The following is a 26911-nucleotide window of genomic DNA, read 5'->3' as shown; positions in this document are numbered from 1 at the left end:
CAAACTAAACGCGACCTTATCAAACACGTTCACATCTCGGTGTGTCACTCCTCATTTCGCCGCGGACTGATCCCACACATCAGCCCTGGTGTGTTCAAAAAGGGCCTGTTTTGACCGTTGGCGCCATTGAACGGTGGATTTGGCCGAACGCGAGGTGTGGCGTGCCTGCGGGCTGACGTCAGGCCGGCGTGTGGAGAGATGGCACGGTTGGATGATCCCCACAGAAGGACATGCTTTGTTAAAGTTGGGACCAGGACATGCCTCCACATGAGAGACGGCGTGTGTTCTTTTTCCAACAGATGGCCGCGCTCCGGCAACTGGAGGGAGAAGACAGAAGACGGAGCGAGAGAAGGGGGGACTGTCTGTGGTTTTTCCCTCTTTTGCTTCCTGTCGTTATGACTCTTTCTTTTATTTACCCCTCACCACCGCCTGGGGACCAAAAACGTGGCAAACCTTGTTTTTATTTTTCTCAAGACAGTTGTTTGATTCGATTCTGTATCTGCCAGCACTTCAGAGCCGAGCTGGCCGCGGCTCCACCGTGAAAAGGGCAGCGATAAAAAAAAGAAAAATCCTTCCTCTGGTTCTCATTATAGCTTTGTGAAATGGCTTCTTTAATTCCTAATGTTTTGGAAGACTGTGATGGTATATATTTTTTTCGATCCTGTCATGTTGAAATCAGCCTGGTGCTGTTTCCAATTGGTGGTTTATAAAGCGCTCTGCTGGCGTGGCGCACTCACATGACAATAAAAGTGAAGTATTTACTTTTGTTTTTCCTGGAAATGTGTGAGCCAGGCCTCTTTTACCATTGAATCATCTCCTAAGCCGCGCTGCGCCTGCTGCAGAGGTTCCACATCGGCTATTTGTGACGGAACTTTCAGGATGACAACAGAACGACGACATCTGTTTTGCAGGGAGGAGCATCGGAGCGGTGGTCATCGGCATGTTTGCGGCTTGTCACGTAGTTCGCGTCTGATCACGATCACAAGAGGACATTTGATATAGAAGAATCTCAAGCCAGAGAGAAATACAAGATCTTTGAGCCAATTGTCAGTGATGGAGATCACCGTCGTGGTGGCGATGGAAGTAACCGCACCAGAACGATATAACAACATTACAAGGTCCCGCAGTCAAAGGTCCTATGGGTGTAAAGTTATGAGGAATAAATAAGAAAATCTGAACCAAGAGACAATTAAAAAGAATCTCAGGATCAGTACGTGTGACCGAAAAAATCTCGACTCAAGGTCCGCTCACTGGAAGTTTTGTTCCTTTCAAACACATCGGTCCTCATCATCTGAGATGTGTTTAAAAGTTCCCAAAAGGCCTTGAAGGGACCGTGAAGTTCACCCAGAGGGGTTTCAATCAGCGAGTCCATCGAGTAAATTACAGTGAAATTACATTTATTGTTGACAAAGGAATAGACTTTGGCGTTTAGACCACAGAGGGAAGTAGAACGCCACAAACACAGCTCCCCCCCCCCCGGAGACAAGACCCCGTGGGTGGTGATGAGGAATGGATAGATGGCAGGAACTGTAGGAGGAATGGTCAGATAGATTTTTCCTTTGCTCAGCCTCATGAGATGGAAAACAACCACACAGACAGTTTGCAAATTACCCACAATGACGTGGAATATCCAAAACAACCAGAGAGACACTCAGCTGTCAGAAAGACACACACGGTCTGAAGGTTCATGTGAACCGGGTGATTTCTGAAGCTCAACACGTTGCCTCTTCTCTCCCTCCGACAGGTAACACGTGTCAAAATGGCCTCTTGCCTGCCCTGGTGCGTCCCACCCTGCCTGCCGTCCAGACCTCACTGGCCATGAAGCAGTTCCTGCCATTCCCACTGGAGACGGCCTCAGCGGTCGGCCTCTTCCCAGGATTCAACACGGTAAGACTCGTCCTTATATTCGCCATGTGATCTGCTCGCCGGGTTTCTGACGCTGTCCCACTCTGAAGGATCCAAACGTCCTGAGTCGGAGACGAGTAGCTTTTAGCTTTGAGTCAGCGAGGTCCGACCTTCCTCTTGCCTCGTGCGTCTGTTCGTAAACTCCTTGTTCTTGTCTAATTACCCATGAAACATTTCATTCGGTTGATGCTTCTGAAGCAGAACTCGTGAGAAGGAAAAGATTATTGGTGTTGACGCTCTGAGTGAAGCTGCGGAGGAGTCGTACTGGTGTTTTGTTCAGCAAACATTTATTTTGTGGATTCGAGACAGAAAGTGTGTGAGTTGATCTCTTTACTGTTTTTCTATGCACATTATTTCTTTTTTCTTTTGCAAATTTAAAAATGAAAAACTGAGACACGATAATGGAAAAAATGTGTAACAGTGCATTTCGTTTGCATATTCAGCTTTATCTTGGTGATTTACTGACAGCTGTGTCTCGAGGCTCTGAGACCAAAACTCATAAAGTGTGAGCAGGTTATTTCTCGTTGAGGAATTTGGCTGCGGAGTACAATCCATCTCCTTGTTCACATTCACATCTGTTTCTTTTTTAAGTCAAACACAGGAACATAGGTTACCATAGAAGATGTTGAAGCTTGTACACAACGGTGCAGCCGAAAGCTCTTTATGCACTGCGGGCGTTTTTTTTTTTTGTTGCGTTTGAGTAATTCGCACGTCAATATATTAGTTTTAAAACATTTGTTTTGGAGCCAGAAAGTGATGTCATTTTTTAAAATTATTTGTCCAAACAGTGGGAAAGTTTCCTGAGCTTTCACATAACGGATGAGGGAATCAACCCATCACTGGAGCCGATGGTGGAGCACTCCTGCCATTGTCCTCTGACGAGGCTCTAACATCCTCGTACGCTTTCATGTGCGGGGTCTTCATCCAACCGAACCCATGCACGAGAGTCGAGTCTTCAGCCAAACCTCTAAATGAATTCGTTTTGGTAAAAAGGTCAGAGGCGTGGGGCCTCGTTTCTAAAATTGAAGGTGCCAAATGATCATTGCTGTGGATCGGTTGTTGTTGGGGGGTCCTCTCTCAGCCCGGGGCCCAAGGCTGCTGCCTTTTTTTGCTGATACCCTGTTGCAATGTCTCTGGCTCCCTCCCTCCCTCCCTCCCTCCCTCCCCCCCTCAATCTTGAGAAATCATCGTCACTGGATGAAACTGAATCATCCTTTTTCTCTGATGAATGAGACGGAAAAATCTATTCAAACCTTTTGTTGACAAATTTTTTGAAAAGTTGCATCATTGCACATTGCATTGGTTTGAGTAGTTGTGATGCAAAATATTGACAGATGAGCATTTTGCATTCTGCTCGTCACAGCCTCTGTAAAAGCTTTTAAACGTGATAGAGTTTAGTTTGGTGTATTTCAAACAACACAAGTATGAAATATGTAGTTGAAAGGTTGAACACGTGTGTGGGGTGTGGTGGAAACCGGTGAGGTCTGAATGAAACCGCACCCTGTGAGGATTGAATTTCTTTTTTGAATAAAACACAACAGCTACAGTTGATCTGTTGTCGGAGGAATCCTGAGGACGATGAAAGAGAAGTTTGTGAAACAGGCTGGATGCTGCTTTTGAATCTGTTTGGAAATTAAACTGTCACTGTGCGATGTTGTGCAACATCTGGAGGAAAAGAGAAAAAGTTCAAGTGCTCGTGTGGAATTATTTTTGATTTAAACACAATGGAACTTTTATATAGCATTTACACCGAACCTATTCTTTGGCAACACTTTGTTTTATGACTGTTTAATTTTCAAATGTTTGTCTGTAGCAGTTGAATGTTAGAGAACCAACGCACAGCAGGTCATCAACATGAAGTTTCTTTAGGGAAAAACAAACGAGGAGAAAATAGTTTCCAAAATAAACTCTAATCCTGGATTTAAAATCAGTTTGACTCTCAGCGACGTTCCAATTCTCCCAGCAATTAGGAACAAGTCACAGTTAATTGTATAAATTCTGAAGGTATTTGGCTCATGAATTGAAAACAATAACAGTTACAGCTTTCCCTCCTAGAACCTGAAGCATAATTAACTTCTGACCTGAACTGAGCCCTGTGGTTCTCCGGAGACAAGTTCTGCGTTCTGTATGTTTACCAGTGACCCTGAACGCCTCGCTGTGACGTACCCCCCCCCCCCTCTGCCTGTGAACATAATGCAGCTGCACTTATTATTGTTTCCCCATCAAGACATAATGAAAAAACTAATCGGGTTTGAATTTCTCATGTGTGAATCTGAATAAATCTGTAGATTAAAACGTGATTTGAGGACAGACGCTGTCAAATGTTGGACAGATTGTCCACCTTTACAGTTTGTGACATTAAACTGACTTGTGCAGAAAGTCGATCTTTCTCTGGGCCACTGATTTATGAGCAGGACGTGATCCCTTCGCCCTTTAACACAGAAATTGGTGTTCACGACGGCTGATATGAAATCTTGCATTTTACAGAGTAAACAGTGCTGAAAAGATTTTTTTTTTTTTAAATATTTTTTTTCGCAGCTGAAACTACGAGGCCCGGCTTTCTGCTCGGAGGAGCGTGCTGCAAATAGAGCTGCACAAAGCTATACAATCCAGCAACAGAGCAAAACACCAAGTCCTGTGTTAGTATGAGAAGTGTAAATATTTGTTTGGTTCATAGTAAAACTGTGGCGAAACAATTTAAATATAGCGGCCGCCTCAATCTAAATAATTAATGAGAAACACGGAGTATGGGGAGGACTTTAGCCTTCACATATATATATATATATATCTACACATCAGCCGATATATCTGTCTCCCTAATCCCTGTATCGGCATCAGCACCCAGAAACCCCCATCGGTCAGGCTCGGCTGTCACCTGCCTAGTTTACTGTTTATATTCTACGTCTGTATATTTTAAGTTCACTGTGTCGTTAGGGTTTCTCTGGAATTGATTTCCTTTAAGCGCTCTTCTTCTTTTTTTCTTTTTTTTTTTGCCAATAAACGGGGCGTCACATTTCAGAGACAAACTCTTTAATCGTCCATTTCTCCAGCATCTGTAACCCGTTGCTCTGAAGTGCAACAGTAGAATGTGGCTACACAGACCCTATTGGATTTGCAACCGGCGAGGCAGTACCTTTTAAAAACGAAGCACTCACCCGCCGAGCACTTACTAACCCAGGACTCATGTGCACGCTGGTATGGATCTATTGATCCGCCTTTTTGAAAGCAGAGACTAATTATGAGGGAATTTGCGGCCTCGCGCTTATCGAATCAGCGAGGTCATCGAAAAACAAGATGACTCCTGGAAAACGGTATAACGCTAAAAGCATAAAAGGTTTTTTTTTTTTGCGGTGTCTCGTTTTGAATTACGGGGATAGCTCAATTTAAAATGTGGAACGAGAGCTCGAAATGTGGCGCACAGCTGGATAAGAGTGAGACTAAACCCATGAAGGGAAAAGAGCAGGGACATCACAGAGAGACGTCTGGAGCTGGAACCCACGAGAAGACAGATTGTTTATATGGAAGAAGAATTTCAGGAGAAAGTTCAGGAATACTGCGTCGGCCCATCTCATCTGTATTTAACAGACTTGTCTGCAGGTAATGAGTAACACACTTGATGGAAAGCTGATGCTGGATGATAGTAATCACCTCCCGCTCTGCCGCACAGACGCACACCTCCCTCGCTCTTTCAACCCACCGCTTTTCTCCCGCTCGCTTTTTTCCGCTCTCAAACTTTCCTAAAGGCTGCAGATTCCCTTCATCTCGAGCAGAACGCAGCAGAAGCTTGACGAAAAAGACTTCACACACGACTTACTCTTCCACGTTGTGTCGACACAAGCGCTCGCAGTACTTTCAACGCCACTGTGAGTTTGGCTTCGAGGGGGCGACATGCGGAGTCTGTTCTCCGGCTTGCAGGTCTGATCAGCTCTGGGTTTTTTTTTTCAGGTATCACACAGCAGGTGAGAAAAGATGATCTGAAGCGCTCACATAAACTGTGCAGGAAAAACTGAAATGTCAAATCAGTGCCACAGAGGAAACATCCTGGATTCAGATGGTTGCTTGAGGAGAATATTGGCAGTAAATTGCACTTTAGTACCTAAAGTAAAAGTACTGCTCGAAATAAGGAAATAAGAGAAGAGGTCAACAGGGACGCAGGGAAAGGAAACTAAAATAAAGATATTATTTTATGATTTTTCGTAAAAGACGTAGAAGGAAATGAAGAGAGGTGGAGGGAAGGAACGACTAAAGGAGGGAGAAAAAGGTCAGAGGATACAAAGAAGGAAAGGTTAGATAAAGTAGATGAAAAATGAAGATGTTAATGGTGTTTTAGTTTTGCTTTTCAAATCGGTTGGAGAAAAAAGGAGAAGTAAGGAGGAAATAAGAGAAAAGGTCAATATGGTTGAAAAGAAGGGCGGATTAAATGAAGTATAAAGGAAACTAAACCGAAGATATTAGTGATACTTTATGAGTAAATTCACGATAATGTGAAATATTTCGCTTGTGTGTTTTTGGCTTTTTCAGGTCAGTTAAAGCAAAGAGATGAGGAGAGCTGGAGGGAAAGGGGGGGGGAGATGAACTGAGAGAAGAGCTCATGAGGATACGAAGAAGGGCAGATGAGATGAAGCAGAAACAAAAACAAAGATACTGATATTTTAATTCATGATAACGTGATTCAGTAAATCCTTTAAAGACAAAGACGGAGACATATAAGGACACGGGAAAAGACGTCATTCCGGATACAAATAAGTATTAGATGAAGAAAGGAAAATAAAATAAAGATAGCAGTGATATTTGATTATGATTCATGTAAAAGTACTTCTTGTGTTTTTGCTCTTAAGATCAGCTGAAAGGTGGAAATGAGGAGAGATGGAGGAAAAGAAGGACTGAAGGAAACTGAAATGAATAATGATAACGTGGAAGTGGAGTCAAAGTAAAATTTAAAATATGCTCTAAGTATGTAAACTTTCATATTTTCTAACTTCCACATGTGAGCGATACGGCTCCGCTCAGGCGGGTTTATTAGAAGTTGCCGATCTGAGTATAATTGTGCACAGAAACCGAGCAGCTGTTCGACTGAGTGCAGCAGACGTCGTGATTTACAGATCAGGCTGAAGCTACTTTCCATCTGCACTCCCTCTGAACGCACACGCGCGTCTATCTGCTCGGATGAGGTCAGATTTGCTTACGTGACTCGGGGGCTTAATAAACATTTATGCTCCCTGATTGGAAAAACAAAAAAAACAACAAAAAAAAGCCTAAAAATGACCCAACGGACGACGACGCCGACGACAGTTCTTCCATTAGCGCAGCAGTAAGAACACGCTGCGTCCCGGACGTTACAGGATTTATTTTTTCATACGCACGACAAAGGGAAAACTGCGCGTGTCCACACCTGCGTGAAATGACACAAACACCTGAGAATCCTGTTGAGTCTTGATCTTGTTAAAGAGTCACCGACACACAATCAGTAAAAACCTGAGCTGGGGGGGGGGGGGGAGAGAGGATGTTTGTCTTCTCGCTCTCTCTCTCTTTCTACTCCTCCGTCATACGAGGAAATGAAACAGAAAAATGTGTCTTGGAGACATAAAAGGAGACTTAATGCATGTAATTGCATGTTTTTGGGAGACGTGAGGTGAAAAGGTCTTTGTGGAGGCTCCAGTTGGAAACGAGCTTTCAGACAAACAACACGATGTTGAGGTTGTGGTCGTGGTTTGATGCAGACAAGGTGTTGGAACAGGTACAAAGCCGCTGATTGATTATGTTGCTGTAGTGTAATCTGTTACTGCCTGACTGATTCATCAAATGACAGATAACATGGGCCGATATGAGCCCGTGAATGATATATCCGTGTTTACGTTTCACAATTTACAGAATAAACAACACAGAAAAGATCAGGATTTATTTTTTCACCACGTTGAAAAGACATCTTTCTATCTTTCTATCTATCAGCTTTTATCTTCCACTGACACACAGAGGCTCTTCCTTTGGTTGTACCTCTTAATTTCTGGTGTTATTATTGATTTAATTATTTGATATAATTCATTTTTGTTTTAAAGTGTTGTTTCATGTGATTATTTCACCAATTTAGCCCCAAACTGTCACAGAAAACTAAACAAACAGAAGAATTAATTCATTTCCAAATAATAAATCATGCACCTAAAAGAATGGTTCCTGATTTAATGACAAAATATTGTTTTGTTTTTTGACTGTTTGAGTTTCCAGAGTCAAATCAAGATTAAGCTGAATCCGAGCAGCTCATTCACATGACATCACTGTGATTTACACACTGAGGAACGTTCGGCTTTTTAATCGACATTCCAGACTGTTCCATCTATGTGTGAATTATACAAGATCTCATCTGCACTCTGACCCTCTCTCCGAGCTGCTGAGGAACTTAGCAGCACCTTAGCTTCTCCTGATGAGAAATATTTCAGTGACACTTCTAGACTGAATTCATCAAAACCCATTCGATGCAATCAAGAGTTTTTGGCTTTGTCCATCGTGACGTTCCTTCTTCTGTTTTCATATAATCAAGGCAGAGAGTTAGTGTTGGATTTGGAACAGCTAGAATAAAAGGCCAGAGCAAACGACCAGCGACGTGTCACGTTTCATTGTGTCCGCTGCTGGGTCATGAAATGCGAAGTTTAATCTCGTAACTGAAGCGTAATCGTGAAACTTTTCCCCTTTTTTTTTTTTTTTTTTTTGGGGGACAACTTTGATGTGCAGATTAAAGCGTTTGTGTCAGGACGTGTTGCCTGTTCGGAGAAGAAACCACTAACATCTGGACACGTGGCCGCGTTGAGGACGGCACACAGACGCAGAGGTCTGTTCTTCCTGTAATAAACAGAGAGTGAGCTTTGAAGAAGTTTGGGATTGGTCTTCAACTTTCAAACGATTCAGACGCAGAGCGGTTATTGAAATTGTCCCCTTGAAAGAAATGGACTAGAGACGAGAAGGGGGGGGGGGTTTGGAGTGTAATGAAAGAGAAAAGTGAAAGGAGGTGGAAAAGTAGTTTTTAGTTTAACCGAGTGGTGAGTTGAGGAGGTGTGTGTGTGCATGCGTGTGCATGCGTGTGTGTGTATATGTTCGTGTGTGTGTTGTCTTTCTTTGGCCCTGAAAATAAGATCTATCTTGCCCGGAGCCTACATTTGTCTTGGAGAAACAATACAAACTCCATTTCCCCCTGCAGAGTAATCAGGAATGTGATTTATTGATCCTGTGCACAGATCTGCACGGTGGGAAATTGCTTCGTGGTCCTGCAGCAGCGGTGACACACAGGCCTCAGTCTGCGCTCGACACGGCATCACGGTCCATTTCAATGAGTACCCACCCTCGCTAAGTCAATGTTAGCATCGATGGTCGTAATGGGAACGTGCTCTTTGACAAAGCACAAAACACAGTGACTAACAAAGTGAGAGGGAGTTCTCTTACACTTCAGCAGCTCATTCAGCCGGCTCTGGTTATGTGCTCGTTCACTGCTGCTACCTGTAGAAGCCATATTTGTTTGTAGGTGGAAACACGACATCTTGCAGTATATATGGAGCTTCCCACAAAACTATAGCCATGAAAAATAGCAAAATGAAAATGTCCTCAGTCATAGCGACAGATCAGACTGATGCAAATGACAGAGGAATAACTGGAATGGCACCAAGTAGAGCAGATGACTTCACCAAGGCCCAACACTTGGAATCATAGAATTCAGTTACGTCAATGTGTCAAGATCCATTAATTATTCTCGAGGGGAAACTGTTCTTGGATCTGATCCCTGATCTGGATCTGCACCAAACTTCAATGGGTTCATCCTGGACCCCGACTACATCCTTCCACCAAGTTTCATGGAAATCCGTTCAGTTGTTTTTGTGTAATCCTGCAAACTAACACACAACGAACTCCTTGGTGAAGGTAACAACAGAAACCTTCGATCCGTCCAGACAAGTCTACTACAGCTCCCATGATGCATCTTGGTAAGAAACAAACAAAGAGAAAGTGATGGAGACATAATATCACATTTTGGAATTCAGCTACTATGGCAACGAGTCGTCGTGAGTTGACTGCAGCTCTGATTCACTGCTGCGACTCCACAGTGACGGAGGCTGATTCTCATCAGTATTCATGTAAAGTTATTTAGATGAAGACAGAGATGGCTCCACATCGAGCTGAAATAAAAAAAAAAAATACAACTCCTACATTTTAGCTGTACCAATCAATATTTTAATAACAACATTGGATTTAGCTATTACCGAACCGCTGCAGGCAATTCTTGTGGCTGGTAAATGTGAAGATACAGAAGCTCCACCACAGTAGAGCCCAAAACCAGAGCTAACGACTGTGTGAGTGTCGTACAATCTATTTATTAAGTGACCAGAAACGGAAATCTTTGTTTCTCTGTGTTGCCAAGCAACCGTGTCTCCCACAAATCATGTTCACATGCAATGAAATTGTTTGTTTTTTTTAAGGTTAGAAATGAAATTGCTGCTGGATTATATTCAGAGGCCACTCTTCCTTTTTTTAAATGAATTAATGAAGTGTGGGGCGGGGGGATGGGTGGGTGGTAGTGGTGGTGGGGGAGACGTGTTGCAGTTAAATGTCAAGAAACACGCTGGGTTTTGAGTCACTGTGAATTTAATCCGGATTAAACAAGATTACGATCTTCTACGAACCTAAAGTCCTCCGGGCCACTTAGTCTGCAGAGCATCTTGATTTGACGAATGTTCCTAGAAATCAAAGTCGACGATTGTACCCACGGCTGGAAAACTTCAACCAGACGTCATGAGAAGAATCTTCCAGCGTCACCGCAGCTGATCCAACGTAACGTTACATCTCAGCACGGCTCAGCTCCAACTTCCTGCTCCGCGTCCTTCATATATCACGATGTCATAAATGAGTGTCAAACAAATCCACGCTGAGAAGTCAGTCATCAGGGAACGTCTGTCGCAAACTACAACAATATATTTAAATTGATTGAAACAACAGAGACACAAGAATAGTCCACTGTTCAAACTGTTTTGTTTCAATAACAGTTGGAGACGAAACAGAGTTGAAATAATTCTCACACTCAATTAAGATCTAATCTCATGTGATCTACTTCTAAACCGTCAACAAACAAATGAACTGGTAAAATGAAGAGTGTGTGTTGATTCCGGTTCTGTGGCTTCACCCTTTCATTTCTTTACTGTTGACTTTAAAGTGACGAACGACCGCTCGCAGCGCGCTCTGCATGACGATAAAAAGAAAAGAACAAAGGGTGAGTCATGGCCGCCATTTGATTTACACATGTCCCATAAACATATAATGGACTCTATAAATTTTATCCCTGGGGGAAACGTGCGAGCCCACAAAACGACGGGGGAACGATCAAAGCCGGGGAGCGAGCAGGACCACCGCGGTGCCGGCTGCCATCCCTCTGCACAGTCACACCTGCCGGAGCCGAGTGCATATCTGTCTGACGTGCCGCGGCCCTTATCATTTAGCTCGAGCTCTGGGGCTTTTTAACCCCCTGAACCGAGTGGAAGCTTTATGTTGGCGGAGCTCGTCTTGATGTGTTCTCCCACGATAATATTTCACTGCGTGGATCGCTGCCAGCCCGCCGCTCCCTCCCCGGTGGAATGCAGAGATAATGGCGGGGAGCTCGAGATGATTTTTTATGCAGGTGCTTAGTGCCAGGTTTTCAGGCGAAGCCGAGCTGATGCCGTAGTCCAAGTGTCTCCTCCTTGTCTGCCGGTAAGATACTCTGCAGTCAGGCTAACAACTCTCAAAGCTCCTCCGGGTGTTTAAATTAAGTGAAATGTCAGCCGGCCGCGTGATAACTGATGAACACCGGGGTTTGAATCGAAGGACAGTGACACATATTTGTTTCCCGCCTGCGTTGCAGGGGCCTGGTTCTACGAGGGAAATGAAAGCTTGGGGCAGTCTGCTTTTGCTTATTTGATGGTGTTGCCATGTGCTTTGGGGTTCTTTGAGGTGATAACAAAAATATGTCAAGTTTAACTGCCCATCTGGTCGTCTTAATGCAGAGAATACTACTCAATTTGAGAATGTGTTTCGGATTTGGGGCTCATACGAGAACAGCGGGTCACAGAGAGTCGCTGGGTTTTTTATGTAAACAAGGATGAAAGCATTGGAGCGGGATCATAGGTACGAGGTTTGAGGATCATTGAAAGTGTCACCTCGGTGTTTAAGTTCAAACCGATCCACGGGAGACGGAGTCTGTTAAAAAATACCGTCCGTGCAGTTGTTGCATGCGAGACAACAAATGCTGAACAGATTGTCGTGATGCTGACGAAGCTCGTCGAGGCGATGAGTCAGAGTTTGGGCCGGTTGTTGCCTCTCGATGTGGTCACCCCACTCTTCTGAGAAATATGCTAATCTAGCTACTAATTCCGGAAATGTCGGTTCACACTGGGCAAGTCTGTTGTCAAGGGCCCGAGGAACTGCAGTGGACACACAACACATCCAGTATGAATAAATCTGCGGTAAGAGTCTAGAACTGGCCCAGCACTGGTCTTCATTAAAAAGAAAACACATCCAGAAATGGGGGAAAATGTTGAAGTGTTCCCGACGGAGGTGACGAGCGTCCATTCCCTTCACGATCCGCGTCAAAGCATCGCACCAGAGTGAAAATCAGCGGTGTTGTGTTTCCATCGCTGTCAATCGGTGCTGGAGCCGAGAAATACCTGTGACGACTGCGTTGTCATCTGACCCCTGTGAAAGGTGATTATGCCTTGTTCACAAGACAAAAACCAGATGTGTGTGTGTGTGTGTGTGTTTCCTCAGTACCACCCTCTTCCTCTAACAGCCTGTCTCACTGGAGGCCTGAGTCTGACGTCACTAAGTCAGAAAACTTGTGGTTCGTCTCTGCCAGCGGAGGATTAACTCGACCTGAGATCGCTTCTGCCTCCAAGAAATGTTTATATCCTGTAACAAACCTCTCATTGCAAACACATGAACGCTGGTAAATGTGGTGCTATTACGCCTAATGACCGCTGTTTCCAACTTTCCCAGAGCTGAACATGCTCCATCTCTGACATCCATCCCTCTGTAATCGCCTCCTCTGGGTGTGTGTGTGTGTGTGTGTGTGTGTGTGTGGGTGCATCAGCAGAGGCCTCGTGCTTTTCCATGTTTCACCGTCAAACCAGAACCAGCTGGACGTTTGCACCTGCATCGCCATTGTTTCCATAATGAAAATCACACCGGGCCCAGAGGGGGAATTCAACAGTGTCTTTTTGCACAGGTTGACCTGGGGATTTACGAGAGTGTCTAACTCCCGGGACTAAATCATGGTTTTGATGAGGAGGCCTGTGGCTAACCAACGCCGCGTGCCAGTGGTGCGAGGTCTTTTGACACGCCCCCTGTTTGTCTCCAGTCATTCCTCAGCAATATTCTTCTCCTCGTGATCTCACTTTAATGCGTCCCCAGTGTGAGACCTCAAGCTGGGGTCAGCTGTAAATCATTCACGCCACGAAGTTGATGGCGGAGTTGAAGAAACTGGGCTGAGAGTTTGCGGTTTGAATTCCTGCTTTGGCTGGAAAACTCTGTGTGGAGAAAATCCAATAACTGTCGTTTGCGTTGCAGCTCGAGGAACGCACACAACCGCAAAGGGGGGGCCTCCCTAAATGCAGCTCATGAGCGAGAGCGGGGAGCATTTAACAATACAAGGTTTTACTGTCGTAGAAAATATGTGTGCATTTGCATAAATGAATAAACGAGAAGCAGGGAGTGTTGATAAAAAGCGTGCTTGCTCAGCAGAGTTTATTTGCATTAAGTGACGCTAACGACTACCAACGTGAGTGAAAACAGGATTAGAAACTTAAAGTCCCACGAGGCCTGAGAGGAAACTTACAGGGGAGAGACGTAGCATTCTTTGCATTGTTAAGATTCAGAGTTTGCAGGTGGCTCGTGCATTTTTTCCATCCGACGGCATCGATTCTGGAAATCCAATAGATGGCCGTGCTCCTCGGGCTCTTCTCTCATTACCACGGTATCAGCCTTGTTTGATATTCATGGTGGAATATTATGAGAAGATAAATCGTTTAATCTTAGTTTTTATTGAACCCTGTCATGAGCGAGACACTCCTCTCCATCCTGTGGGTGTAGCCGAAGCAGCTTGATAGAATGATGGATTAGAAATTAGCCAGAGAGGGAATTTTTACGAAAACACGATCAAACTCAGACCGCTTGAGTTTTCACCGCGCCAGCGTCTGGTCTTCTATATGCAAACAGACTTCAGGGGCCCTGACGCTGCACTTTCTCCAAAGCTCGTTAAGCTGAATGCATTAATTGTTAGCAGCCTTATCAAAAAACACAAAAGTATTCATTGTGATTAATGAAGATCATTCATATCCATTAAGGTGGAGGTTGAATGTTCGACTTTACTCTGATATCACAAAGTGTAGGTGGGACTCGGCATCTGATGAAACACACGTGTTGGTTTCTAATCGCCTGATGAAGCTTCGAGAGAAAATGTGTCCAAGTAGCCTCATTCTCACCGGAATCACTCTGATGCACTTTGGATTTCACTCTGAAACTTTAGGTCTCAGTCTGTCCAGGTTTTATCTAATTCAAGCTTTCACTCCACTGTGTCACAAATCAGGATGTTTCCAGCGTGGGCGACTTTCCCCTGAGCTGCTCTGTCGTGAAACAGAGTGTTGCCAGCAAAGAAGTTTTTTTTTTTTGTGAAGGTTTATCTCAAGAATCATAAACCGAGACTCCGCCTACATTTGCTTAACTGTCTATACACTATTATTATTTTCACACAGAAAGATTTGGGGATGACGAGCTGCAAACGCATGGATCAGAACTAAACCCACGGCCGTAGAAGGACTCGAGCGTTCGACGCCTGCTAGCTAACAGAAACATTTAATTAGGTCCAAATAACATTGATAGTTATATTATAAACAAACTATTTATAAAGTATAGGTCGTGTCGTTCTGAATATAATATATAGGCTAATATATAAGAAATAATGTGATTGTTACTTTTCTGATTTTAATATCAGATTAGTTTGTCCAAACTGAACGGTGCTGAAAGGAATGTGATGCAGGTTGCAGGAGGACCTGGTACAAAGGGGGGGGGTGTTACATTTTTATCTTTCATCTCAGCTGGACGGGGAACACAGAGTGAGCTGCCAAACGCCTCCAGGGAACTCTCCCAGTTCAATATTTCATCCTGACGGGGCCCGGTGGTGTGAGAGGGGTCAGCGGTGAAGAGCGAAGGGAGAACATGCGGCGAACATTCATACCTGGTGGAGAGAAAAGAAAACAGCACCTCTGGGCGAGAGGGGTGCAGGGAGAAGGGTCTGAGCGAGAGGGAGGGTGAGGGAGACATCGAAAGGAGGAGGAGGAGGAGCAGGACGAAGGTGGAGAATATGAGGAGAGCAGATAAAAGTGCATCACTCCACCTTCCTCACAAGAAAAAGCTTCCGTTTGACCCCAGACACCAGCGTTCGTTTTATTTCCAAACCTCGCTATGAAATAATGAGACTTGTTTATACGAAGAATCTTGAAGTGGAAGGAAGACGCCTCCATTATTCTGTGCTGCTCTTATAAACACTGACGCACAAGCTGCATAAAAACACTTTTTAAGTCTTTTGAGACGTTTCTCATCCGTCTCAAAAGTCTCCACCCAAAGGAAAAGCAGATAAACACGTATAATCATCGAATGGAAACAGAAGATTCCCCCGAAGGCTTTAAGAGGGAAGGACAGATTTAGCACTCAGTATTTACTTCAAGGTCTCAAAACTTTATTGAAGCGTTAGCGTCGTCTCTCGGTTGTAAGTCGCTGCGGGTAAAAGCTTTTAACGTGTGAATGTAAATGAATAGATTTTGTGGAGATCAATTAGATATTTAGAGTCAAAACCATTAGAAAATGAAAGACGGGTGTAAACATTTAAATCAGATTCTATTAATTTCATTCTAAGTGCAGCGTGCGGTTTCCTTCTCATTCTATCTATAACATCAGTCTTTTTGTGCGTATGTGTCCGTTAGAGTCATTTTATCCATTACACTGCACATAACTGCTCACTTTAGAATATCACTTCTAAATAAACACAGTATGGAGCAGCAGCGGAGCCAGAAACATCATAAAGGCTTCAGGGTAAATGTGTGCATCTGAATTCTGCCTGAGGCGAAACATCACTTCTGTTTGGTTTTATTATATACACAGATATAGATATATATACTTAAGATAACATGTTTTATTATATATACAAATACTTTACCAGTTTGATTTGATTGTACACAACAGGCCGTTAAGTTCTCACTAGATTTTACGGCGACGCTTCATTTATTTCCATCCTAATAATTTCTCGAAAGTTTCCTGGAGACAACGATGTCGTTAGGTTTCTAATTACAGGAAAAATATATAGAAGCAAAACTCCGAGACGTCCGGATGAATTTCCATGAGAGAGAAAGAGCTCAGATTAAACCCAAGTGGATCTTTATGCGTCATTTAGTGAAAACTGGAAACTTCACTCTACTTCAATGCTAAATTAAAGTCATAAAGTTGTGCTACATTAGAATTTAGGGATAACTGGAAGTGCACGAGTGCTCCAGTATAAACCACACGCACCGAACAAGGTTTTCATTTAATTTAACTGTCAAATAATACGTTTACATAACTTCACATTTCACACAGGTGCTGTTACACTGTGTATATTATATTTACACTGTGTATATTAATTTAAATTATATTTTAAATGTGCTTTTTCATTATTTAAAAAAATAAAAGCAGATTATTTTTATCCTATATTTTACCTGTAATTGTGGACAAATATGCTTTTTTTTTTTTCTTGAAAACATATTATTTAGAAATAAGCTGGATTTTACAGACCTGTACAATAAAGTGTAAAACTTTAAACTATCTAACTCACAGGCTTACACTTTTTAAAATGCGGACAAACCAGCGTCTAGACGGGTGTAATGATCACTGGAAATAGATTCACAAACATTCCAACAGAAACATCACACATGCAGCTACGTTAACTCGCCGTGTCTGCGAAGGGGTTGAACTATATTCTGGCGTATTCTGCTTCACGAGGCCGTAACTGAGCAGGCTCGAACGAGCCCATCGCACACATTGAGCTGTCAATCACCTGCAGCAGATCCTCGCTCAGAGGCGCACTCAGTTCGGGCACGGGCTGAGGTTCTGAGACTGTTTTTCATTATCTCTGTGATCTGGTCTCTTGGCGTGGGAAGATGTTGGACTTTTTTCAGCCTTACATGATAGATCGCTTAATCACTGTCAGTTCTCCTCTTTAACTCTAACGTCACGAGAGCTGTTGGAGAGTGTGGCGGCGTTTCATTCACACGTTTTATAAATTCATGCGTCTTTGAAACGGGTGATGCTGACGCAATCTAGTAAAACGTGATCACACGAGTCAAAAATAGATCTGAAGTCCACAATAAACTATATTCGTCGTTAAATTATGTCAATGGAGACTAAAAAGAAGAATACAACTTTTAGGAATTAGGTTTTTTTTGTGTTCTCCTATTCCTGTTATAACAGGATCATTTTCATTTTATTTACTGATTAAACATGTCATTTGTGTAATTTTAAAGGTCCAAGAGTAATTATTAAAAGATTATAGCGTCATATTTCTCTTTTTACTCCATTAAACAAACTTTCATCAGTGCAGAATGAGGCGTTCACTGGTTCATCATATATATATATATATATATATATATATATATATATGATGAACTCCTCTTACAGGTGCACCACACGTCACATCATTACAAACACAACAGCAAGAATTACTCCCCTAAATCCCATTTACCCAACGGAGAGATCGTTGTTCTGACGTTGGAAAAGAAGAGTTGGAAACCTGATTTACAAAGTTAATATTAGAAGCTGTTATTTAATACTGGCAGTAAAATTACATTAATTGGTTTGTAAATTATAAACTCAGTCGCTCAGCAACTGTACAAACATTTTTCACAGACTTTCCAAGTTCTCCTGACTTTTCTCAGTGGGAAACAGATTTTTTCAGATTATTCCGACGCCACGTGAGTTTTCTACAAACACCTGAGGCCTCTCATTCTCCGACCCCCCCCGCCTCCCCGCCCCCGCCTTATTTGACTTGCTAATTTGACTTGCTAATTTCTGTCCTCCCCACGTGGCAACAATCTACGACGGCGGCCGATGGTGAACTAACGCACTGGGTCAGGTGGCCGAGGTAATTGGGAGACACATAGAGGGAAGGATTACATCTGACAGGTCATTCATCCCACTTTAGTTAATAGCAAGTGAGGCTGGCTGTGAGTGGAGCATTTACACCTCATCGTCCAGTCATTCACTCCCTTATATATACTGTATATATATATATATATATATATATATATATATATATATATAGAATGGATTTTGATAGACATGTTTATTCTGAATGCCTCACAGCCTGAACAGACGAGATTCCTCAGCGCCTCAGGGAGCATGTGAAGAGACGACCCAGAATAAACACGTGTGTTAAATATAGCATATACATTCTTTATAATAAAGTAACACGGCCATCTGTTGGACGTGCTCTCCGGAGGCTCGGAGTGAAATAACATGCACCTTTTACAACACACGTCATTTTAAAGCCTCCGCTGCTGCAGATAAATGTGGTATTTCTGGTTCAGACTCATTATTTTCTACTTTGGTTTTCTTCTTCTTCTTCTTCGAAGTTTAAAGTTCGACAATTTAAAAAAAGGTTCAATTAAAAAAAAATCAATTGTTCCCACTGCCATTAAATGCAGTTATTCTCTGTGTTTAATCTGTGAATTTAATGACATTTCAACCGAGTCACAGCTGAATCGCTTTGATCCACATGAAAGTCCCCAGCTTCAAACATCAATACAATAAATGAAGATGTTAGAAAACGTCAAAGGTACAAATCTAAGGACGTCTTCTCACCCAAACAAACAGGAGTGAAATGTGCCTGGACAACACACCAACACTTTGTCCGACCAGTGAAAAGACTTTCTGCGTCAGAAAACTGAGACGACATTAAACAATAGAAGGATTATTTGCTGTTTGATTCAGTGATTGAACGTCGATTATGATCATTTTGCTGCAACTTACAAAAACAAAAGATGCAAGTGGCAACGACCTAACAGACAGACGACATCTGACGCACGCCTCTCACAAACCAATCAGTGTCAAGAAGAGGTGGACACAGCCCACGTATGACAGGAGGACGTACACGTGTCACACAAAAGTCTCATGTCCGCTCCCTGAACAACAATGTGAAATCAAAACTAACAGAATAAATTGTAGACAAAGACACGGAGCTTGGTTCTGACCGTGGTCCAGACTTGGGTGTGAAGAGTTCGAGTTTAAAAGTTGTGTTTCTCGTTTTAAATCAGTTGATTCCGGAATAACACAACAACAGGAAAGCATTTTAAATGTCCCACTTTTCTGACTGGAGTCCAGAATGTGCAGAAAGTTACGGCCCCATTCCATCGAGGAGCGACTTTAATGTTTGTTCTGTGTTTTGTGCCTTTGAGCCATAATGTTTTAAAGTTGTGCTTCGATCGTGTCCCTCACTTGACGCAGGATAACAAACACGTCTGAATTTTTAAATCCATCTTACAGGTAAAAACAAAAATAACCATCATTGCATGGGTTTGTTCCAACAAAGGAAAAACCAGGTTCTCATCTAGTTGTTGGTATTGATCCCTGTTATGGCTCCTTCACGCTGCAGACGAGTAAAACTCACTTCAGAGCGACTGTAATCTCCTCAAAGAGTTCAGACGATCAAATTAAAACTAAACATCACATAATTGATTCTTTCGTGTGTTTTAGCTCCAGAGCTTTTTCCATTAGACTCCAGCTCCGTCTGTCACACGCATCACAGTTGGCACATGAGGCCTCTCACAACCAAAACAGAGAGAGCTCAGTGTGTGTTTTTGTCCTTTTTTATCGGTCGCCCGCTGTGAGACTGAGCTCGTCTCCACCGTCTCAGCTCATCACTGTCTTGTCCTGTCACATTATCCCGCCGCGCTGAGTGAGGGGGCGTCAGCGGCGGCCGCAGAGCTGATCTCTGAGACAGACGGGCCTTCTGAGGGCTGTCAGATAGTGTCGGGCAAATGACCTGCTTATTCTGCCGCGCGGTCGACACGCCGCCGACGTCTCCGCCTGACGGAGGCACATCCGCGGGAGTCAAAGACGAATGAAAGGAGGCGCCCGCGGACGAGAGCCGGGAGAAAGAGGGAAAATATTTTCTTGCAGGCGTTGATGTGTTTTCTGAGAAAACTCAAGAAAAACAAAATGATTCATTAAGTTTTAATGTTTTCAGTCTGAAGCCTTTAAAGTTTGCTTCAGATTAGACGTTATGGTCAAATCCCTCTGAAGTATGTTTACGTAAGAAAAAAATCATGTAACGTGTCAAAGGAGGAAGAGAAAACTTAAAGAGAGGGTTTGAAAAAGTAAACAGACTCGAATCTTAAAGCGAGTCAAACTAAAATGAAGATCTTTTATAGAAAGGACAACGAGAATTATTTTAAAAAGCTATTTAACGCTGGAGCTTTTTCATAATAAAGTAAGAATTAAACATTAGTCTGTGACTCGGAGTCCGTCTATAAGATCCTGAAGCGTCTGTGTTCAGCTGAAATGAGTCTCTCTATGACATTTCGTCTGTTTTGGTGAGTGACCTGTTCAACGTCCCTGCAAACATCTCATCTTCTGAGGCTCTCTGATTGTCTGCGGCTTCTTTACCTCCGCCGCGGGCGAGACGCTTCTTCTACGCAGGCAGCTCATCAGGATGATTGACAAGCGTTGCCGCTGGAGCTCAAACATCTGAGGAAGAAAAATGCAGGAAGTGATTTCAAAGCTGAAAGTGCTGCAGCCTGAGACGCCGCTCTGTGCACCGCTGTGAGCTCAGCGCCCGGCACATGTGATCCGCTGCGGCGTGCGTGGGGGGAAGGTATTGTGTGTTTGCACGTGGATAATATGTGTGTCGCGGTACATTTGCCCTGGCGACATTTCCGTCCCCGGCAGGCGCCGCCCATGTGGAGTGGGTGGCAGCTCGGGGACTAACACGTCCCTGGCGCCGCAGCTGCTCTCTGCACACGAGGCCTGAACACGTCGTGTTTCAGTGCAGCGAGGCAGCGAAATGCTACATGACAGGGGGATTTCTCGAAGATGCACAAGAGGTGGTGGAATTTTGGCGCTGAATTGTGGGTAAATTAGCAACGCTGCCTAGAATAGCACAGCGGAATAAATTCAAGCTGAGAATTTTCAATCCTTCTCTCACCACTTTATACCCAGTGATTAATGATGTTTCCACGAATGAGAACTAATGTGTCTTGTGATCATTCTGCAGGATGGTGTCTCGTGGTCTCATCGCTTTAGATTCCTCTCTCAGCAGAGCGAGGGAGAAATAACATGTTTCTGTCCCGGTGCGTGTTTCTAGTAAGAGGTCATCCATTCTCTTGTGGCCCAGATGTTTTTAACTGGCGTGAGCTTTCCAGAGCTCAGGCCCCAGTTTCCCAGCAGGCTGCAGTGCGTCTGCTTCTCTGCTGTTGTGTTTCCCCCCCCTTGCCAGCGAGCCGGGGCCAACTCCATGTGTCAACCTCCTCTCGCTTCCAAAAATCTTGGGTGAGATTTACAGTACAAAAGAAGACTGTTGCGTAACGCTCTCTGTCTCTCCAATTCAGCAACTGTGTGTCAGGCCGGAGGCGGAGGAGAGCCCCTGCTCCGCTAACATCATGCAAATTCCTCCGTGTTCTCGGGGCGAGCGGCTGATCTCTTTGCACATTTCGCTGCGCATCACCAAGTGCATCTCACTTGAAGAAGCGAGCATCGGCCGCTCCTGCCTCTCTGACATTGCCCACATATTTGGTGCGGAGCGTTTTCTGTAATGCTGATTTTGCACAGAGTATAAATCAGTGAAGCAGAGAACAGATGTGTTTAATATGAGAGCGATATGAACTCTGGGATCTGATAGCGGCACCTCTCGTGTTCTAGAGCTTCCTTCCTCATATCGTCCACTTTAAAAACGCTCCGCTCAAACTGTTTATTTTACTAATGCGTTCCCAGTTAAAAGCTGATAATGATAACCCTGCCGGTGTAGGTGTGTGAGGGTCAAACTGCTAAAGCTGTGAAAGCTTCTATTAGCACAGTATCCGCTCCACTCTTCTGTCTGTGTGTATGTTAATGTGCCAATATCAGGGTAACTGCAAATAATCACTGAAGTAGAAACATTTAGTAGAGAATCTAACTCTGTGACTTTCAGTTCCATCTAAATTCCTCTCAGAGAGAAAGTGAACGACTTACAACCAAATAATATTTTTATGTTAATGCGGCGGTAAAGGCTGAGGTGACACATTATCACCTCGTAAATTTCATTTCATAAATTTATCCAGCAGACACGCCAGCATTCATCTGCAGTTAAGTTCACTATTCCCTTTCTTCACCTCCATTTCTACAGATTCCTGAAGGAAACATCTTCACATTCAGCAGCTCGACGCTCCTCCATGTTTAGCAACTCGTCGCTAACTTTGTTTGCTGTTGACCAGGTAGCATGCGGAGGTTTTATCAGAGTACTTTTGCGGCCGGCTGCAGCTGGAAACAATGCAGATGAAAGCAGCGAGACGGAACCGCTGCAGTAAAAGGTGCATAAGGCTGTAAAGTCAAAACAATGAGCTGAAAGACTCTAAAACGCTCCATAAAACTGAGGGCACGCACAGAGTCCGGTGATAATTCTCTGTGGTCATTTGATCCATATCGTAATTAGAAGCTTTTACGTTTGAGAAGTCGCCCGTGTTTAAAATCTACTGGTGGCTGGCTGCAGTGAAGGTCATAAACCCCCGCCTCCTCCTCCTCGTCAGCATACGGGACACGGACCAAAATAAAAAGTCAAATTACACGTCAGGTTTCTCCAAACAACATTTTAGATCGCTGTTCTCACACTGACGTTTCTTCAAGTTTTCACGTTTCTGGTAAATTTAGTTTGATCAGTTATTCGATCATTGGTGCGTACGTACTCGCACATGTCCACCCGAGCAGTTTTGCTGAAGTGTCAAAAGTATTTCTGATGTCAGAACATCTCTAGTCCAAACTTTAGCAGATTGCGGTTCGATCCCCAGGTGGGTCGTACAGCTTGGTTGTTATACCCACAGATTATCGTCCTCCCCAGCAGAAGTATCTCCGTTTCAGTCATTTTTTTTCAAACTCTTTCATGTCGAGTACCTCGGTGGTTCCTAAGTGTGTGAACAACACCCACCCAGTGAAACAGTGCACCGCTGCAAACAAACACTGAGTGATTCATGTGAGACTGCTACTGGAACCAATCTATGAAAAGTGAACTGTTTGAAAACAACGGTTACATCATATTTGAGATTTACATTCCGAGGGAGAAACAGACAGAAGTGATAGAAGACGAGAGCAAAGTCGACCAGGAGAGAAGCTTCTTACTGAAAAAGCATTTTTACATAAGTGGAGCTCAAGAGAAATATTAATGCGCCTTTCTCCTCAAAACAAAACAATCTTTTTTTATTGGCTTTTATTAAATTTTATATGAGCACATAACTCCAGCAATTCATTTCAATATCCCCACGACGCGTGTGGAGAATCTCTCGCTGCTTGTTCGCGTGTGAAAGAAAAGATCTGGAGAAAGTCAGGACCAAAATCCTCCGCAGGTCCCCGGAGCCTGAATCTGTCTCTAAATTCAATGCGGACGGAGATTATTTTAGTTTAAAAATTAAAAAACGTGTTGAATGAATCCTTTATCTCAACCTGAACTTCTCCGTCTGCTTCGTCAGAACCAGTTCCCTCTTCTTCCTCCTCGTCACTCTGAGTCACAGTCCACGAGTGCGAGGATTTATCGTCTCTATCTTTCCTCACCTGAACCTGCCTCTATTTCTCAATAACAGTCTTTATCTGTTCAGCCTGCATTTACTGAGATTTACTTTTTCTCCGTCACTGCTCCCCGTTCCAGTCTGTTGGTCCTCATAGTTTTACTGAGCACAGAAAACCACTGTTCGGCCCCTCTGGGTCGGCCTGGAGGGTCACGACTCGGTTCCTGACGTCTTTTATCAGATCAACAGGACCCTTTATTGGAAATATGTCAGTGGTTGAACTCTGCAGCGAAGGACTGGATCTGAAACTGCCCATTAACTTACATTCAATCAATAAATTACAGTGCATTAGAGAAAAACAAGACTTTTATGTCTTTTACTTTCACTGTTGTAATTTCCAGAAATGAAAGTTTAATGGCAGAAATATTTATATTTCCACTTTCCGCAAATCAGTGCTCGTAAGTCATCACTGCAAATCATAGGAGATTCTAATTGCAACCTGAATTATAAGTGAATGAATCTGCAAACCAAATAGCAGTCGATAAATCAACAGATTTATAAAAACACGCTGCTCCGAAGTTTCACCCATTTACACGCTGTGGTTTGACTGATCTGAGAACAGCGCAAAGACAGAGAGCAGTTTCTGTGAGACGTCAAAAGTTGGTGACAGCTGATTCAGCAGCGTCGACATCATCAGACGCAGACAGTCACTTCACATGACAGTTCAGAGGAGGAGACCTTTCATTTCAAGTTTTTTTTTTCTTATCCTGTCCTCTCATCTTCCCCTTGAATCTCTCCTCACGTCTGCAGTGGGAGGGACGCGGGGGAGAGACCTAAGCGGGGGACACGTGGTTGCAGTTAAGGGACTTGGGATGAACCCACGGTGTAAACACAGAGAGCTGTTTTCAGTCAGTCTATGTGCGATCGGCTCTGTTGCCAAAAGCTGCTGCAGCGGTTCATCCATTACCATCACCTGCACCCGATTACTGCTCCTCCCGTCTGATCCCACCGTCCTGCCTGAGGCCAGAGGATAGAATCAACTTCTCTTTAACTCAGCGCCGATGATCATTTAACATACGTTTACTCGATAAACGTATAATCGTAGAAATCTAATTATCTAATTATCTCAAGTCAAATATTCTAATATATATAAAAACAAATCAAATGTATAGAATGTGTCTTGAAAGGGACGAGTAACTGATAGAAATCACAATTATCATTGTCAATGATCATTAGAGCGCAAACTTTTTCCAATATTGAGAAAAACATTCATGTCATGATTCCTGAGTTTCTATTTATTTTATTTATGTAGCACAGCATCTCACATTTGTTCCAACTGAGAATATCTCACACCTCTTCTCCCTCTACACTCTCATACTTCTGAAAACCCCTAAATAATGAGAGCGGCTCTGGTTCAGTCAAACATCGTCCACAGAAAGTGACAGCAGAGCATCAGTGTGACCTCCCTCTGCCGAACAGTTGTCAGTGTGGATTAATCCTCCCACGCGGCGCCCGCACCTTCCACCGTCCACCTTCCCCGGCCAAGCGGCGCCTGTTGAGCCTTTTCTCAGGAGGCCGACGTGTTCGCTCCTCAAAGCTGAGTCACCACAAACACACCAAACAAGGGAGCCCGATAATTATTAATTCCACCCTCATAGCTAATCACTCAGCACGTTGGAGGGTGAACCAGATAGTTCCTGCGTTTGAGGTGCTGGATTTTAACCCTGCATTATTCTGTGAGTGTAATATTAATAATCGTCTTCTTAAAAATCGGGATATTGCGACTGTATATTTGTTTGTTTTGTTTTATTTGTTGCTGCCGCGGAAACTAAAGAGACATTAATATATGTTCAACTCACTGGTCATGTGGGAACAAATGCAGCGCTATGATTTGTCGGCTGAGTAAGATCGATACTAGTCGGCAGGATGAAGTAATTCAGTTGAATGAAACAGCACCAGTGGCGTTGAGTGTTCACTGGTGGGATTGCGCCTCCGACCACCACAATAATATCCTCATGTTAAAAGACGCCTGCAGGCCGCACATGGGGAATTCATTTTCCTGCTCGTCTGTGTTAATGTCTGAGCTGCAATCGCCTACAAGAGACTCGGAGCAACCTGCTTTCTCTTTGCAGCCGCTGATTGATGGAGGAGCGAGGCTGATTTACAGGTCAGCTTTAGCACTGTTTTAATTGGCCTGTCTCTCTCACTCCCTCTCTCTCTCTCCGTCCTCCAGATGGACCCGGTGCAGAAAGCCGTCCTCCATCACACCCTCGGCCTCCCGCCCACCGCCAAGAGGAAGCACGTCTCCTGCAGCGTCTGCCAGCTGAGGTTTAACTCACAGGTGAGACACTTTTCCACAGCGCTCAAGATGAAAAGTCACATGTATTCACGCCAAACCAGAAATACATCACGACAACGTGACAACCTCAAAAAGAAATGTGGTTTGTGTGAGCGGTGCAGAAAGAAAAGAAATGAGTTAAATTCTGCAGTTTGGCTGTGGATGCCAGCGTCTGTCTGCCGTTGTCCAGACTGAAATATGTCAAACTGTTGGATTGCCATGAAATAATCTGCAAATATATTCCTGCCCCTCAAAGGATGAATCACACTGACTTTGATGATCCATTAACTTCATCAGGGCAACTTTTCAACTTGACAATTCTTTGACTAAATGTGTGCAAAATGATTAATATGTCCCTCAACGTCATGTGCAGTGTTTTGTACCATCAATCTGTGGTTTACATGTAAAGTTGTCATCAAGACTAGAAAAGAGAAAAACACAGAAGAAACAAAAGAGGAAACTATGACGGTCGCATCAGGACAGAAAAAACAAATCCCCTCCTCCACAATGACGACTTAAAGAAGTTCAACCAGTTGTTAAAACAACGGGACTTACTTCATATTTAAACACGTAAAGATAATTGATTTAAATTCCTGGCATCAAAGACACTGAAGCCACAGAAAACCCTGTTGGTGTTTAACAAGCACAAACGGACGAGGCTGGGCTCGATAGTCAGGAAACCATGAACGTGTTCTTCTTCACTAATTCATCGTGTTTTGGAGTTTCTAACAAACCGCTCTGTTAATTAAAAAAATAATGTATATTGATACTGGGTGGGTGGGGGGGGGGTGGCTCCTCCGCCGCCCATTCATCTAGTCTACACAAGTCAGGAGAGACAACAGTGGAACAAAGAGTGAGCTCGATGTTTGATTCGAGGGGAATGATCACGTCA

General features: G+C 43.6%; 1 protein-coding gene and 1 long non-coding RNA gene across 5 annotated transcripts in view; one reads left to right on the top strand and one right to left on the bottom strand.

Annotated features, from left to right (window-relative positions):
* The window catches only part of znf385d (zinc finger protein 385D), a 61667-nt gene that overhangs the window by 7088 nt on the left and 27668 nt on the right, over window positions 1-26911 (top strand). For both annotated transcript variants that reach the window (XM_069537532.1, XM_069537533.1), the window contains exons 2-3: window positions 1745-1887; window positions 25915-26022. In XM_069537532.1, coding sequence (XP_069393633.1) covers window positions 1745-1887; window positions 25915-26022 — 251 coding nt within the window. The remainder of the gene's footprint in view (window positions 1-1744; window positions 1888-25914; window positions 26023-26911) is intronic.
* The window catches only part of LOC138413539 (uncharacterized), a 43402-nt gene continuing 31281 nt past the window's right edge, over window positions 14791-26911 (bottom strand). Inside the window, exon 4 of one of the 3 annotated variants that reach the window (XR_011245903.1) lies at window positions 14791-15170. This is a non-coding gene — a long non-coding RNA (uncharacterized lncRNA). Of the gene's footprint in view, window positions 15171-18039; window positions 20680-20701; window positions 25279-26911 lie in introns of those variants that run through there. The other 2 variants (XR_011245904.1, XR_011245902.1) reach the window with 2 other exon arrangements.

The sequence above is a fragment of the Paralichthys olivaceus genome, chromosome 13 (assembly GCF_024713975.1).
Source record: "Paralichthys olivaceus isolate ysfri-2021 chromosome 13, ASM2471397v2, whole genome shotgun sequence".
Taxonomy (NCBI): Eukaryota; Metazoa; Chordata; class Actinopteri; order Pleuronectiformes; family Paralichthyidae; genus Paralichthys; species Paralichthys olivaceus.
The sequence above is the reverse complement of the archived record's forward strand: the minus strand, read 5'-3'. Positions and strand labels throughout refer to the sequence as shown.